The following is a 12808-nucleotide window of genomic DNA, read 5'->3' as shown; positions in this document are numbered from 1 at the left end:
AAAAACAACAACAACTGCAATGAGCTGAGTATGGTCGCTTCTGTAATCTCAACAGCAGGGAGGCTGAGGCAGGAGGACTGCTATCAGTTCAAAGTCAGCCTGGACTGCATGGTAAGTGTCAGGTCAGCCAGGGATGGACCATCAGACTCAGATGAACAAATGAGTGAATGAATAAACAAACAGTGGGAGATGGAGCTGGAGAGCTGGGCCAGCGGTTTAAAGCACTGCTGTTCTTTCAGAGGACCGAGTCCAGCTCTCGGCACCCACATTAGATACTCACAACTGCCTGTAACTCCAGGTCCCAGGGATCTGACCCCTTTCCTGGCCTCTGCAGACACCCACATATCACACACACACACACACACACACACACACACACACACAAATAACAAGATAAAAATAAAATGTTCTACTGGGTAGTGGTGTACACACCTTTAATCCCAGCACTTGGTAGACAAAGTCAGGCAGATCTCTGTGAGTTCGAGGCCAGTCTAGTCTACAAAGTGAGTTCCAGAACATCCAGAGCTACACAGTGAAACACTGTCTCGAAAAACCAAAAAATTAATCAAATAAATAATAAAATTTTCCTTAAAAAAAAAAAAACTGAGGGGGACGGGAGGCAGCTCGGCTGGTGGGGCGCTTGCCTGGTCTGAGCGAGGAATGTCCCCACAAGCTCACAGACTGGAACACTTGGTCCCCAGCTGGTGCTGTTTGGGAAGGTTCTGGAATCGTTAGGATACAGAGCCTTGCTGGAAGACTATGTCATTTGGGGCAGACTGGCAGTGGCTCACGCCTTTAATCCCAGCACTGGGAGGCAGAGGCAGGCGGATCTCTGAGTTCCTGCTCTAGCCGTCTGCCTGCTGCCCTGCTTCCGCTGCCGTTATGGAGGCTTCCCTCTGGAGCCAGAAGCCAAAAAAAAACCCTCTTTCTGGTATAAGTCATTTTTTAAAGATTTATTTATTTGTGGGGTTTTTTTTGCTTGTTTATTGTTTGTTTTTGTTTTTTGAGACAGGGCTTCTCTGTAGTTTTGGAGCCTGTCCTGAAACTCTGTAGACCAGGCTGGCCTCGAACTCACAGATCCACCTGCCTCTGCCTCCTGAGTGCTGGGATTACAGACCACGTGGTGCTGGGAATGGAACCCCAGCCTCCTCTATGAGTCTTTTTTGATCATGCTGCTTTATCACAGGTATAGAAAAGTAAACGGTACATCTGGCATGAAGAGAAGCCCTGGATTTCATCTCCGGCACCCCATAAGCCAGTTGCAGAAGTTCAAGGCCATCCTTGGAGAAACTTTGCGAACAGCCTGGGATACATTAGGACCCTGTCTCAAACAAGAAAAGCCACCCCCACTACAATTAATGACACAATAGTCTAGAGCTGGAGCCAGGATGCTCCCAGCAGTGTGTGACGGCTTTCGTGGCCATCACAACTGCGCGTGCACACACACACACACACACACACCGCAGAATGGAGCATGTTGTACACTCGGAACCAAAGCAGGGCTTCTGGTGAGGATGCACAACACAGCCCAGGGGAAGAGGGGAAGGAGCACTGGATAGATCCCTGGGCTGATGACGACACATTCGATTTTGAACTAAATTTTGGTGTTATGTTTGGAAACCCACTGTTATGAAATTTATCAAGCTTCATGACCACATTCAGCTGCAAAACCCCATAGTTTGAGAGGCTGTGCCCTGGTCACCTCTCCAGACCATCTCCTTCCAGAAGCTTCTCTCTCTCATCTCCTCTCATATTCCAGCATCACCCTGCACCACACAATTCCCTGCCTGAGCCTCCTCCTGACACACTGTTCTTCTCCTCTGGACCCATGTCTTTAATCTTAGAATCAGAGATGACCGTGAACCTATACATGAGAATTCTGTGCTTTGAGGTCTGAGATCTATCTATGGGAACCCTGACTGACCCACAAAGGATGAACTTTGTAAACTTTCCCTACCAAGTGTTTCAGTCAGCAGGGGCTCCCTTCCGATTCCAAGGCCCCCACAGAGCCTCTTCACAGTGAAATGGAGAGTAAAGTCAAAGTCCAAGAAAGCCAAAGGACTTACGCTGAAAAGAGGCAGCGTCAGTACTAGGGGTCAAGTCCCAGGTCACAGCCTGGAGCTGTGGCTTCAGGAAAACCAAATCTGCCCTAGATGCACATAAGCTCACACATGCGTGGAGGAATCTGCAAAAGACGCACAACAGAGCTGAGCGGCAACATCTGGGAGGTGAAGGAGAGTGGTCAGGGAGCTAAGCAGGGGGACTTTCACGTTTTACTTAATCCCCTCCTGGACTGGTGTTGGATTTTACTATGCTGCTCTTATTTTATTTGTATAAAAATAAATCTGCTGCAAAAGGAAGATTCTGGCCCCAGTCCACACCCAATCCACATACAAACAAAGAGAAGCCATAACTAACCTGTCCAGGTATGACTATAAATTAACAAGATACCTTCTTATGTGGTTTATGGCCGCTGGTCTCATTAATTCAGGCATAGAGCAGTTTATGGCTTGAGGAATCTTCTCAGGAAAAACCTAATTCAATCAGCGCTCTCAGCAGCTCCCTGTGGAGGTTCTGGTAGCTCACTTTTACTCACACACACACACAGAGGGCAGACCACACAGACCAGATCCTCCCAGAGACACCCCACCCGGCCCAGAGCAGAGGCCCTTGCAAAGGCCCTTGCAACCGGCATCACGGCCATGCAGAGGAGGCAGCGACCACGGCATCACTCAGATGCCAACCAACACCTGAGTCACTTTCAGTTAAATATCTGGCCTGCCATTCAGCGGCCACCAAAGAGCCTCTGGACTCCCTTTCTCCTCCTCTCTGAGCAACCTGGTCTCTAGTGTACCCCGATCTCTGTATGGACCCTGTCTCCACAGGGAAGGCGGTCATGTGCCCCTCCCTCCCTCCCTCCCTCCCCCCCCAGTATTTACAGAGCCCTTTCTGTGTGCCAGAGACAAATAAGTAAGTGAATGCTCACAGGGTTACCGCTCACTTCCAATCTGTCAAGCAGCTTTTCTGGCTTTTGCTGACACCATAACAAAGGAAGAAAGAAAGAAAAAGAAGAGAGAAAAGAAAGAAAAAGGAGAGAGAGAGAGAGAGAGAGAGAGAGAGAGAGAGAGAGAGAGAGAGAGAGAGAGAGATCTCCAAGAGGGCAGAGGGAAAGTTAGCACAGGTCCTGTCTTCAAGGGGCTTCCATACTCGCCCTCATGGGGGTCAGCTTCTAAGTACAGCATGTTGCTCTACTTCTGTCCCCTCCAGGACTCTGCTCAGGTTCCACCTCATCTTTTTGGAAAGGCTCCTCTACTACCACAGCCCTCAGGGACTGCCTACTCCCTCTCAACTCGCCCTCTGCCAGGAGTCTCCCCAGCCCTCAGACACATCCACTCCTTGTCAAGTCTTGTCTCGTCTCGTCCGGTCCTGAACAGACTGGAAGCGCCTACTGAGCAGGGCCCCGCTTTACTTCTTCTAATGCCTGAAGGACCACGAGCTGAAAGCCTGCAAGCAGACTACCACTGGTGTGCCTCTTCTTGCCTCTCTTTCTTCAGGCTGACCAGCGCAAAAGACAGCCTTCTCAAGCTTTACCCGGCATGCCGCACGGGCTATGCGAGTGGTATCAGCTATTCATTGTTTCGGTGAACTTCGGGCTGTCTCACATAAACCTGTGATGTCATCCCCCCTCCTTCAGTGAGCTGGTCTCACACAGAATCCTCTCATTATAGATGAGCCACTCTGGTTTAGGAGGTAAGTGGACCCCCAGGCCTGGGAAGGAACCCTAGCCCTCCAGCACCAGAGGACATGTATTTCTGGGAAGTACTGGGATAATCCATAATCCGGGGACTCCTGATTTCTGGCAAGCAGTATTAGAATTCAGGGCTTAGTCTGGCCCAATAAACACCAAAACCAGTCCTACGTGTTGGATGAGCTTTAGGTGGAAGGAAATGAAATCAGCATGATTCCAGAGAACAGGGGCAGCCCACTGATCCAGGCCAACCCAAAACTTAGTTCAGTTAAAATTAGATTAGCCCATAAGATTAAAAATACCCACATATAATCACGGGCTGCCTAAAGTATCAGTTGATGTTTATTGGCATCTAAAGAGACGGTTTGGCCCAGTGCGGTGTGTGCAGACAACCTTGGGGAGACTCATCTGACTCAGACATTTGCAGAGGGAGCAAGAGCTGCAGGAGCCCACAGGGGCGGGCGGGCGGGCGGTGGATGACTCAGGAGTAACCCAGGCCCTGCCTGTGCTGAGCCAGGCTCCTCTGCCTGCAGAAGGAACGCAGGTGGGGGGCTGAGGGGGGGGAGGAGCCCAGCTGCAGGTTGTGTACTGGCTGCTGTTCCCAGAGGACATCTGGGGCCCCTTAGCTCCAGGTCCCCATCATCCCTGGGTGTGTATGAATGTCACCACCTCTGAGATGGACTAGTTCTTCATTGTGGACCTTGGAGTGGGTCAGTTTTCCCTAAACCCTTTTTAAAAACTGAGCCAGAGAGAATTGACAAGGCGTTCAGCCCTCCAGTTCAGAATGATTATGGGGAAAATGAAATTTCTACACTGAAAAGGCCTTTGAACTTAAGATATGACGCTAAAAAACACAGGTTCCAAAGTTGGCCAGAGCTAAGCTTCAATGTTTTTAACTGTGCAAGTACCCAGCAGTCTTTAAACGAGGAGTTTAATAAGAAACAGCTAAAAAGTAAAAATAAAATTAACAACCATTTAACAAAAATATCACGAATTGGGAAATGGGCTCAGATACTGTACTTTGCCTAAAATCAGAGGATTGGCATAGACCAGAGCTGGGGGATGGGGGTGTGAATCAGTGGTAGAGACACCCCCCCACCCCCAACCCCCTACCCCATTCAACATGGGCAAGGCCCCAGGTTCAATCCCCACACCAGAAGAAAAAGAACACCTGACCTGAGGTCAGACCTCTTGCACTCACACCCACTTCCAGCCAGTTTCCCATGAACTTCACTTCTTTCCTCCTCCTCCTCTCCCTTCGGGTGGGGGTGGGAGAGCCTCCCACGCCGCCGAGAACAAGAGCACCCTCTCTCATCTCAAAGGTTTGCTGCTCTGCAGGCTAGGGAGGTGAGGAGGCAAGCCTCGGTCTGACTTCAGTGGCGCACTTTACAGAGCACAGGGACATCGGAGGCCAGGGAAAGCCTCGTTGCCCTGGGCACCCACACCTGCAGCCCTCCCTTCCCAAGGGAGGGAGCGCTAGCCTTCTTAACAGCCACCGCGTCACCTGCATGGATGCACCTGGTCATTTCGCTCCTACAGCCACTTTGGATCTCATCTTTTTTTTTTTTTTTTAATTTTGGAGACAAGGTGGCTGTCCTGGAACTCACCATGTAGACCAATCTGGCCTTGAACTCACAGAGTTCTGCCTGTTTCTGCCTCCTTCCCGAGTACTGGACTTAAAAGGCCTATGCCACCACTGCTGGCTGGAACTTTACTAACATCCAGTGTGGCCAGGTGTGGTGGCACACACCTTTAACACCAGCACTCGGGAAGCAGAGGCAGGCAGAGCGCTCCGAGGCCAGCCAGGACTACAGAGTGAAACCCTGTTTGTTTAAAAAAAAAAAAAAAGAAAGAAATCCCAGCTTGCTGGCCAGGCAGGAAAAAAGACAGGACCTTGGGCTAGCAGTCCAGGAACAACTCCTTTCCCCTACCTCAGGCAGGTCACAACCCAAGACTCAGTTTCCTTAGCCACAAAAGATAAAATTAAGTATTGTATATGCAAGTGCTTTGGAAACAAATCACAGTACTAATATGAACTACTACTACTGCTTCTAGAGCTCAAGAAAATTGTGCCACCTGCTCCCATCACAGAGGGTGCCTCTCAGAGGATGCCACTGGGCCCTGAGGACAACCAAGAGCAGCCTGGTACATTCTTCCTCAAGGTCAGGAGGTCAGAGTCACAAGACTAGCCACCCCTCTGGCTAAAGGAAATCCCCTTTCAATTGTCACCCTCTGGACCAGCAGGAGAGAAGCAAGCTCCGTCAGACAGCTAAGAGCCGCTGCAGCGAGGAGGAGCCAGGTGGGACACACAAACACACACACACACACACCCGTGAACAAGGAACAGATTCAGGCCAGCACAGGGTCTGTGTGCACCCACACAGGCTCAGCAGCCTTAGAGGACAGGCCTAAAGCCGGACACAAAACACCTCCAGCTCTCTCGGGTAGGAAGAGGGCTCCCACGGTGGGCATGCCACCCCCTCAGATGGAGGCCTGTCGAATGCAGGTGCAGGGGAGCTGACCACCACTCCACACAGCGCCTAATGCACCAGCTGAGGGCAGTGAGAGAGGCAGTCAACGCAGCTGCACCCCGCCAGGAGGCCAAGACACCAACAGAAAATGAAGAGCAATTCAGCGTCGCCGAGAACCCCTGAGCTGTTTCCTCATCTGAAGAACAGAAGAGCCTTTCTCTATTAAGACTTCAGTGGGAATTAAGTAAGATTACTTTTACGGAGTCCCTGACACTGCTCTGCAGATCCTCGATAAACGGTAATTATTTTAGAACACACTCCCCAACAACAGAAGATGGCACAGGGCAGGCCAGGCCTAATGCTGAACCTGGGAGAAGCAGTATGAGGAGAAGGGGCGGGAGGGGAGCAGCTGCCGCAGGCTGGCATGGGCTAGGAAGACAACCTGGACCTGGAACAGTCCCCAGAGGCCCAGAGTGGTATTACTGGAAGTTGTGGGAATGAAAGAAAAGAGGCCTAGCAGGCCTTTCGGTCCAATGGCATGTCCTTGAGGGGATGATGGCATCTCATCTTTCTCCTTGGCTCGGGTTTCCCAGACCCAGTCCTGCCATCAAGTGTCACCCCTTCCGTAGGCAAACAATGGGCCAGCTAATCTGTGAGACCCCAAAACTGTGAACCAAAATAAGCTTTCTCTTCCTATACACAGATTATATTCAGTATTTTTGGTACAGTAACAAAGCTGACTTCCATGGCGGGAGTGGGGGGGGAAGGGGGGAATGGGGGGGAGTGGGGTGGGGGGTGTCTAATAAGCTCTAGAAGCCAACATAGTGAGCCAGACACCCCAAGTCAACCTCTACCTCAGACTCACATTCAGAAAGTGAGATGGTGTGGTCAGCTCACTAATAAGGCAAGGCAAGTCCAGAGACACGGGTCAAGGGCAGCGGGTCAAGGGCAGAGAGCAAAGCAAGGTTTCACCAGGGCTTTCCTTAGGGCGCAGCTGCAGGTGCTGGACTGGACTGGCTGAGGTGAGAGGAAAGGTGAGTCTCGGGCATCATGTGACCAGCCCAGGCCCTCCAAAGGCCCCGGCACACCTGGAAACACACTACCTGAGGCCTTTTGGCCCAGATGCTGAGCATCTGGCTGACTTCCCTCATACCATCCCAGTCAGACACCTGTTTTTCCCAGGAGAGAAAGGTCATTTTTCTTTTTGGAGTCCCATCGGGGTTGAGACAGCCTCAAGGTGACCTTTAAGCTTCCTTTTGAGAAGTAGAAGAGGTAGGGTCGGGTCTCACTTTTAAAGAACACCAGGCTCACGTCTGCTTGTGTGAATGGACAATAACAATTCCCTAGTCCCTCTATTCACAAACTCGTCCTAAAGAGGAAACAGCAGCATATACCTTGCAAGGACCAAAACCAAAACATCATACGATGTAAAGAGACAAAAGAAGTCTTTTGTTGTCCCTAATCGGGGGACAAGATGAATACCTGCTTTATAGGCATCTGAACCTCTGCCAGAGGTTCCAGGTCAGGAATATGGGCAGACAACAGGGGGTGCTGCCAGTGGTGAGCTGGGTTACAGAGAGCTTCTCCCTGAGAGTCAGGTGAACTGGGACAAAGCAGAATTCATGCAAGAGCCAAACCACAGTACACGAGGGGGGAGGAGAATGGCCCGACCCAAAGGTTTCAGCACAGTTCGCTCAATTCTTCATCTGGTCATACATTTATTATTTACGGATTTGAGGTGGGGCCTTGTGTATCTGGCCTCAAACTCGCTCTGTAACTGAGGATGGCCTTGAACTTCTGATCTTCCTCCTCACCCCCAAGTGCTGAGATGACAGTGTGTTACCATCACACTTGCTTTATGCAGTGCTAGGAATCAAACCCAGGACCTCAGGTATGGTAGGCAAGCACTCTACCAACTAAGCTACATACCCAGTTCTGGTTCTCCTAATAATTTAAGTCCCTCTTAAACCACTAACCCTCCTCCCACCAGGAAAAAGACTAGACTCCTAGAGAGAGAAACACAGGATCCAGAGCAGGGAAGTGACTGGCCCGAGGTCACCTCCGCAGTCCCAGAGGCATCAATGAGAACATTAACTCTGGCCCTGTCTCCCCATGTCTGTCTCCACAAGGCTCCCCTTTGGGCTCTGGGACACAAGCAGGATGGGAAAGAAGACTGCACACTGCACTTTCCATTCGTAAAAGAGGGGCCTCTCGCCCGGCAAGGAGCTCCCACGGCTGACAGGATGGGGACCCCACCAAGACCCCTCCCCACTCCGAGGTGAGGAGAGGACAGGCCAGACCCTGAAATAGTTGTTGGACACTACTCTGCCTCCAGCCTGTTCTCGAGGCACCCTCTCCCCTCTCCCCACAACCAGCCCAAGGAGGCAGTGCAAGAGAAAGAGGAGGCCAGCCTGGGCTACACAGGGTTCAGACAGAGAATCAAGTCAGGTGGACTTATCCAAACCCCTGAGACCTTAAGGAAGGACCAGGTAGCAGTCCGGGGCTAAGGAATGCCGTGGTCCAGTCTCAGAGGATATAGGAGGTAGGGATGCTTCTGCCTTAGGTGGCTAAAATACTAACAGCGGCGGCGGCGGCTGCTCCCCAAGCACTCCCTATATATAGAAAGTCAACTGTATATGCACTCATTTACATCATCAGCATCACACCACTACACTACAGCTAGATACTAACCCCCACCCCACGTACTGGGGGTGGAACCCAGGACTTCGTACATGTTCTCTACCACTGAGCTACACTCCGTCCTGTACTTCCCCCTTTAGGATCAAGAAACTGAGGTTCGGGGCTGGAGAGATGGCTCAGAGGTTAAGAGCACCGACTGCTCTTCCAGGGGTCCTGAGTTCAATTCCCAGCAACCACATGGTGGCTCACAACCATCTGTAATGAGATTTGACACCCTCTTCTGTATACATAATAAATAAATCTTTAAAAAAAAAAAAAAGAAACTGAGGTTCAGAGAATGTAAACCACCGGATGGTAGGCGCTTTCTACACTGCAACCTCAAATCCAACCTTACTGCTACACGGTGAAGGTGAAGAACTGGTTTCTACTGTCCCCATCTGAACAGGACCCTTGAGATCTTTTGTTCACATTCCCTCTCCCCTTTAGCCCCAGGCTGGCCTGGTGCCAAGGCTCCTGTTGTCAGAAACAGAAAATTGCCTTTCCCAGCCAGATACTCAGGCCTTTTGGGACTGCAAAGGGGGATCATATCCAGTCTTCCCATTTTTATGACAGGAAAACTGAGGTCCAAGGTGAGGAGCTTTACCAGGGTTTCCAGAATCAGAGCAACAACAGAAATGTCAGACGTGGCTAAGGAGGCATGATTGGTCAAGGTCACAGGGGGAGGGGAGATGGGAACCCCGTTTCCTGACTGATATTCTTGCCAGCACCCCGACCCTGCTTTCCTGCCCAGGTCTCGGACTCCACACCTGACAAAGCAGGTCAGGCCCAGTCGGGGCCCCTTAGGACAGAGCTATTACATCCGGGCTGCAGGGAAAAAGTTTCCACAGAGGGGTCTTTTTGGTCCTACCAGCAGCAGCCAGAGATCTGCAGTGTATGTACCAGCTCCCGACACTGGGACACGAGTGGGCAGAGGGGAGGTGTTAATTTACAGACAGCACTTAAAGTCTCGCATCTCCTACAGACAAATGACATATCACGGTCACTTCAGGTTCTTACAGCAAATACAGACACAAGGTCCATGACTCAATCGATAGAGATAAACAGCAATTCAGATTCTTATTTCACAAGAAAGAAAGACCTTCAGGAAAGGCCCAGCTGTTCAAGGTCGTGCATTTATGTGAGAATCCGTACACAGGGTTCCCCTTGCTCAGTCCTTGACTTTTTTCCAGGAAGCTGGACGCCATCAGGGTATATAGGTGCTGATGGCCCAACTCCATGGCCAAACTCTGCTGCCACTATTATGCCCCAGCACCAAAGCCCTGCGCTGGGAAGCCAGCTCCTGGATCTATCCAAACAGAGGCATCAGTTAGTTCCCGCAGCTTGCCCCGGGCACACGAGTCTGGCAACGGTGTCCTTGGGAAAGCTGCAAGGCTTCCCACTCAGTCTCTAACTCCTCAAAGCCCAAATCTCAAGTATAGAGGGGAGCAGAGTCCCAGTACCTTGTGCCTTTCCCAGTTAGCTGAAAATGGACCGAAAAACGTAAGGCAGCTTGCAAAGCCCCCTAGACACTACCTCCAGGGACTTCTGGGCTCTGCGGCCTCTGGAGAACTCCACCAATCACCCAGCAGAACAGGGTGCTCAGGCTGGGCACGGTGCCCAACCCTTGGGGAGGGAACAGTTTTTCCATGCCCTTCTTCTAAAAAGAATATTCTGAAATCTCTTTAGACCTAGCTCTTCCCTATCCCTTCTCCTTCACTGAGTGGCCAACATCTCTGGTCAGTCAGGTACAAACCTGAACCAAACCCCAACTTCGTCCACTTTCCTGCCACCCCAAAATGGCCTTTAGAAATGCCTATGAACTGGATAATGGTTGGCATTTCTGGTCTGGAACCTGCCTCGGGCATCTGACCAGCCTTGGTAGGCAAAGCTGACAGGTACTACTCTGGAGATGAAGGAAAACGAGACTCTGGTGATCCCTGATGTTCTACCACACTCCTAAGTCTCCCATACCTGGTCTCTTAGGATACACAAAATCCTTAGACAGGCCAAGTCCTGAAGCACCCTCTCACGAAGAAGGTCATAAATCGCACGGGTTCCTGTTGACAGGGCAGAAAGTGCCACTTGCTAAAAGATCCTCCTGTCTTACACACAGCTCAGCAGCGGCTTCTCTCTAGGTCCGATCCAAGCCATAGGAGACCTGCCAAGCCTTGGAAGCTTTACTGAAACTACCTAGTATGAGAAGCATCCCATCCTCAAATGCTGTGCACTCTCCTGGTCCCTTCCTTCCCCCTACATAATTCCAGCTCTCATCTTGGAAGGTCCCACCAGAGTCGGGGTTTAAGGACCAAACATAAAAAGGAGGATCCCTATATCACAGGAGTGGTTCATTCAGATCCCGAGCAGCCACTTCTGGTAAGAAATGGGGCAAGAAGCTCACCTATCTGGTGGTGGTGGCGGCGGCGGCGGCGGTGGCGGCACCATCACACACCTCTGACTTACCTATCTTCATGAGGCAGGCCAGGAGGATCCAGAGGGAGATCTCGAACGGTGTGCGCACGTGTAAGTAGTCAATGTCCAGGACTGGAAAGGCCTTTCGAAGTGAATTAGCGCCATGTCCAATGTATACATTGGTCAAGTTGTGGTCGTCTGGGCGGTGGAGGGGCTCCGATGGAGCAGTGGTGACGTCCCCAATTGAGCGTTCCCGTGGTGGTTCAGAACCTCTGATGGTGCTGGCAGTAGGGCTGGGCTGGAGGCCATGGCTCCTGAGAACAGGTAACAGTCCCACCAAGGCAACCACCAGCAGCAAGGAGGGGAAGATCCGGGGTGGAGAAAGTCCCCAGACGCTAGACCACCGGAGCATCATGCTGTTCCCTCAGCCTGGGAGGCCTCAGCCCTTAGGGAAGTGAGTGTAAGACCTGGGACATAGGTAGCAAGGAGTCTGCAGATGAAGAGAGAGACTGGAGCAGTCTCTAGGAAAAGTTCATGTTTAGAGAGGTATTTCCGTTTTCCAGAGATTCACGATCTGAATGAAAGTCCAGCTGGAAAAAAAAGGGACAAGTACCTTGGAGGAACTAGGGAGGAAACCCAAAAGATCTAGAACTCCAGGCTGGGAGAAGGCAACCGGGGAAACAGCGTCCTAAAGAAAGAGGAAGGGCCAGAATAGGCTGGACCACCGGCAGGGGAAAGGAGGAAGGAAGGATGGGACCTTTAGCAAAGGAAAATCACCGGGGTGCTGGAACTCGGCTAAACGGAAGGGGTAAGGAGCCTGTGCTAGAGGGGACCGAAAAGGGTGAGACCCACTGCAGAAAAAGGAGAGGAGAGAAGGCTGGAAGGAGTTAAGCCGGAAAAAGGCTGAGGCTTCCCCACCCAGAGGAGAGCCAGGGTCCAGGCGCGCCGGGCTTGAGATTCCGGGGAAATGGAGGGAGGCGGAAGACGGAGGCAGGCGGCCTGGCGGGAAGGCGCCTCGGCGCAGGCTGGAGGCGGCTCGCAGTGAGCCAGCAGCAACACACCCCTCCTTGAGACCCCGGCGCAGTGCAGTGGTGCACCCCGGCCCAGCGGCAGCTCCTTCACGGTCAGCTCCAGCTCCACCTCCAGCCCTAACACGGCCCCCAGTCCCGCGGCAGCGGACTGATGTCTCGCTGAGCACAGCGCAGCCATTTATAGGCACCAACGAGCAGCCGGCGCGGCGGGCTAGAGAGACCTGTCAGCGGCCGCGCGGTGCAGCGGCCCCTGTCGCCGAGGGAAGGAAGTATCACGTAAGAAGAGGAAGCCGAGACCCAGACTGGGAAAAAAAAAAAAAGTACAGTCTAACACGAATGAAATACTATACTGTCTTCAAAGTATTTTCTCATTACCACGTGACCTTGAGCAAGTTACTTAGCTTCTCTGTTTCACAGCTTTCTCAACTGTAACATGGAGATAAGTAGTTATAACAAATGGGTAACGTGAT

The 12808-nt window shown here is 51.6% G+C and overlaps 1 protein-coding gene across 1 annotated transcript in view; it reads right to left on the bottom strand.

Moving 5' to 3' along the window:
* The window catches only part of Slc9a1 (solute carrier family 9 member A1), a 57230-nt gene extending 44703 nt beyond the window's left edge, over nt 1–12527 (bottom strand). The window contains exon 1 of the mRNA XM_006975620.4: nt 11359–12527. Within this exon, the coding sequence (XP_006975682.1) occupies nt 11359–11722 (364 nt within the window). The 5' untranslated portion in view covers nt 11723–12527. The remainder of the gene's footprint in view (nt 1–11358) is intronic.
* Between the last annotated feature and the right edge of the window lie 281 nt (nt 12528–12808).

The sequence above is a fragment of the Peromyscus maniculatus genome, chromosome 2, assembly GCF_049852395.1.
Source record: "Peromyscus maniculatus bairdii isolate BWxNUB_F1_BW_parent chromosome 2, HU_Pman_BW_mat_3.1, whole genome shotgun sequence".
Taxonomy (NCBI): Eukaryota; Metazoa; Chordata; class Mammalia; order Rodentia; family Cricetidae; genus Peromyscus; species Peromyscus maniculatus.
Note: the sequence above shows the minus strand (reverse complement) of the source record. Positions and strands in the feature narration are given on the sequence as shown.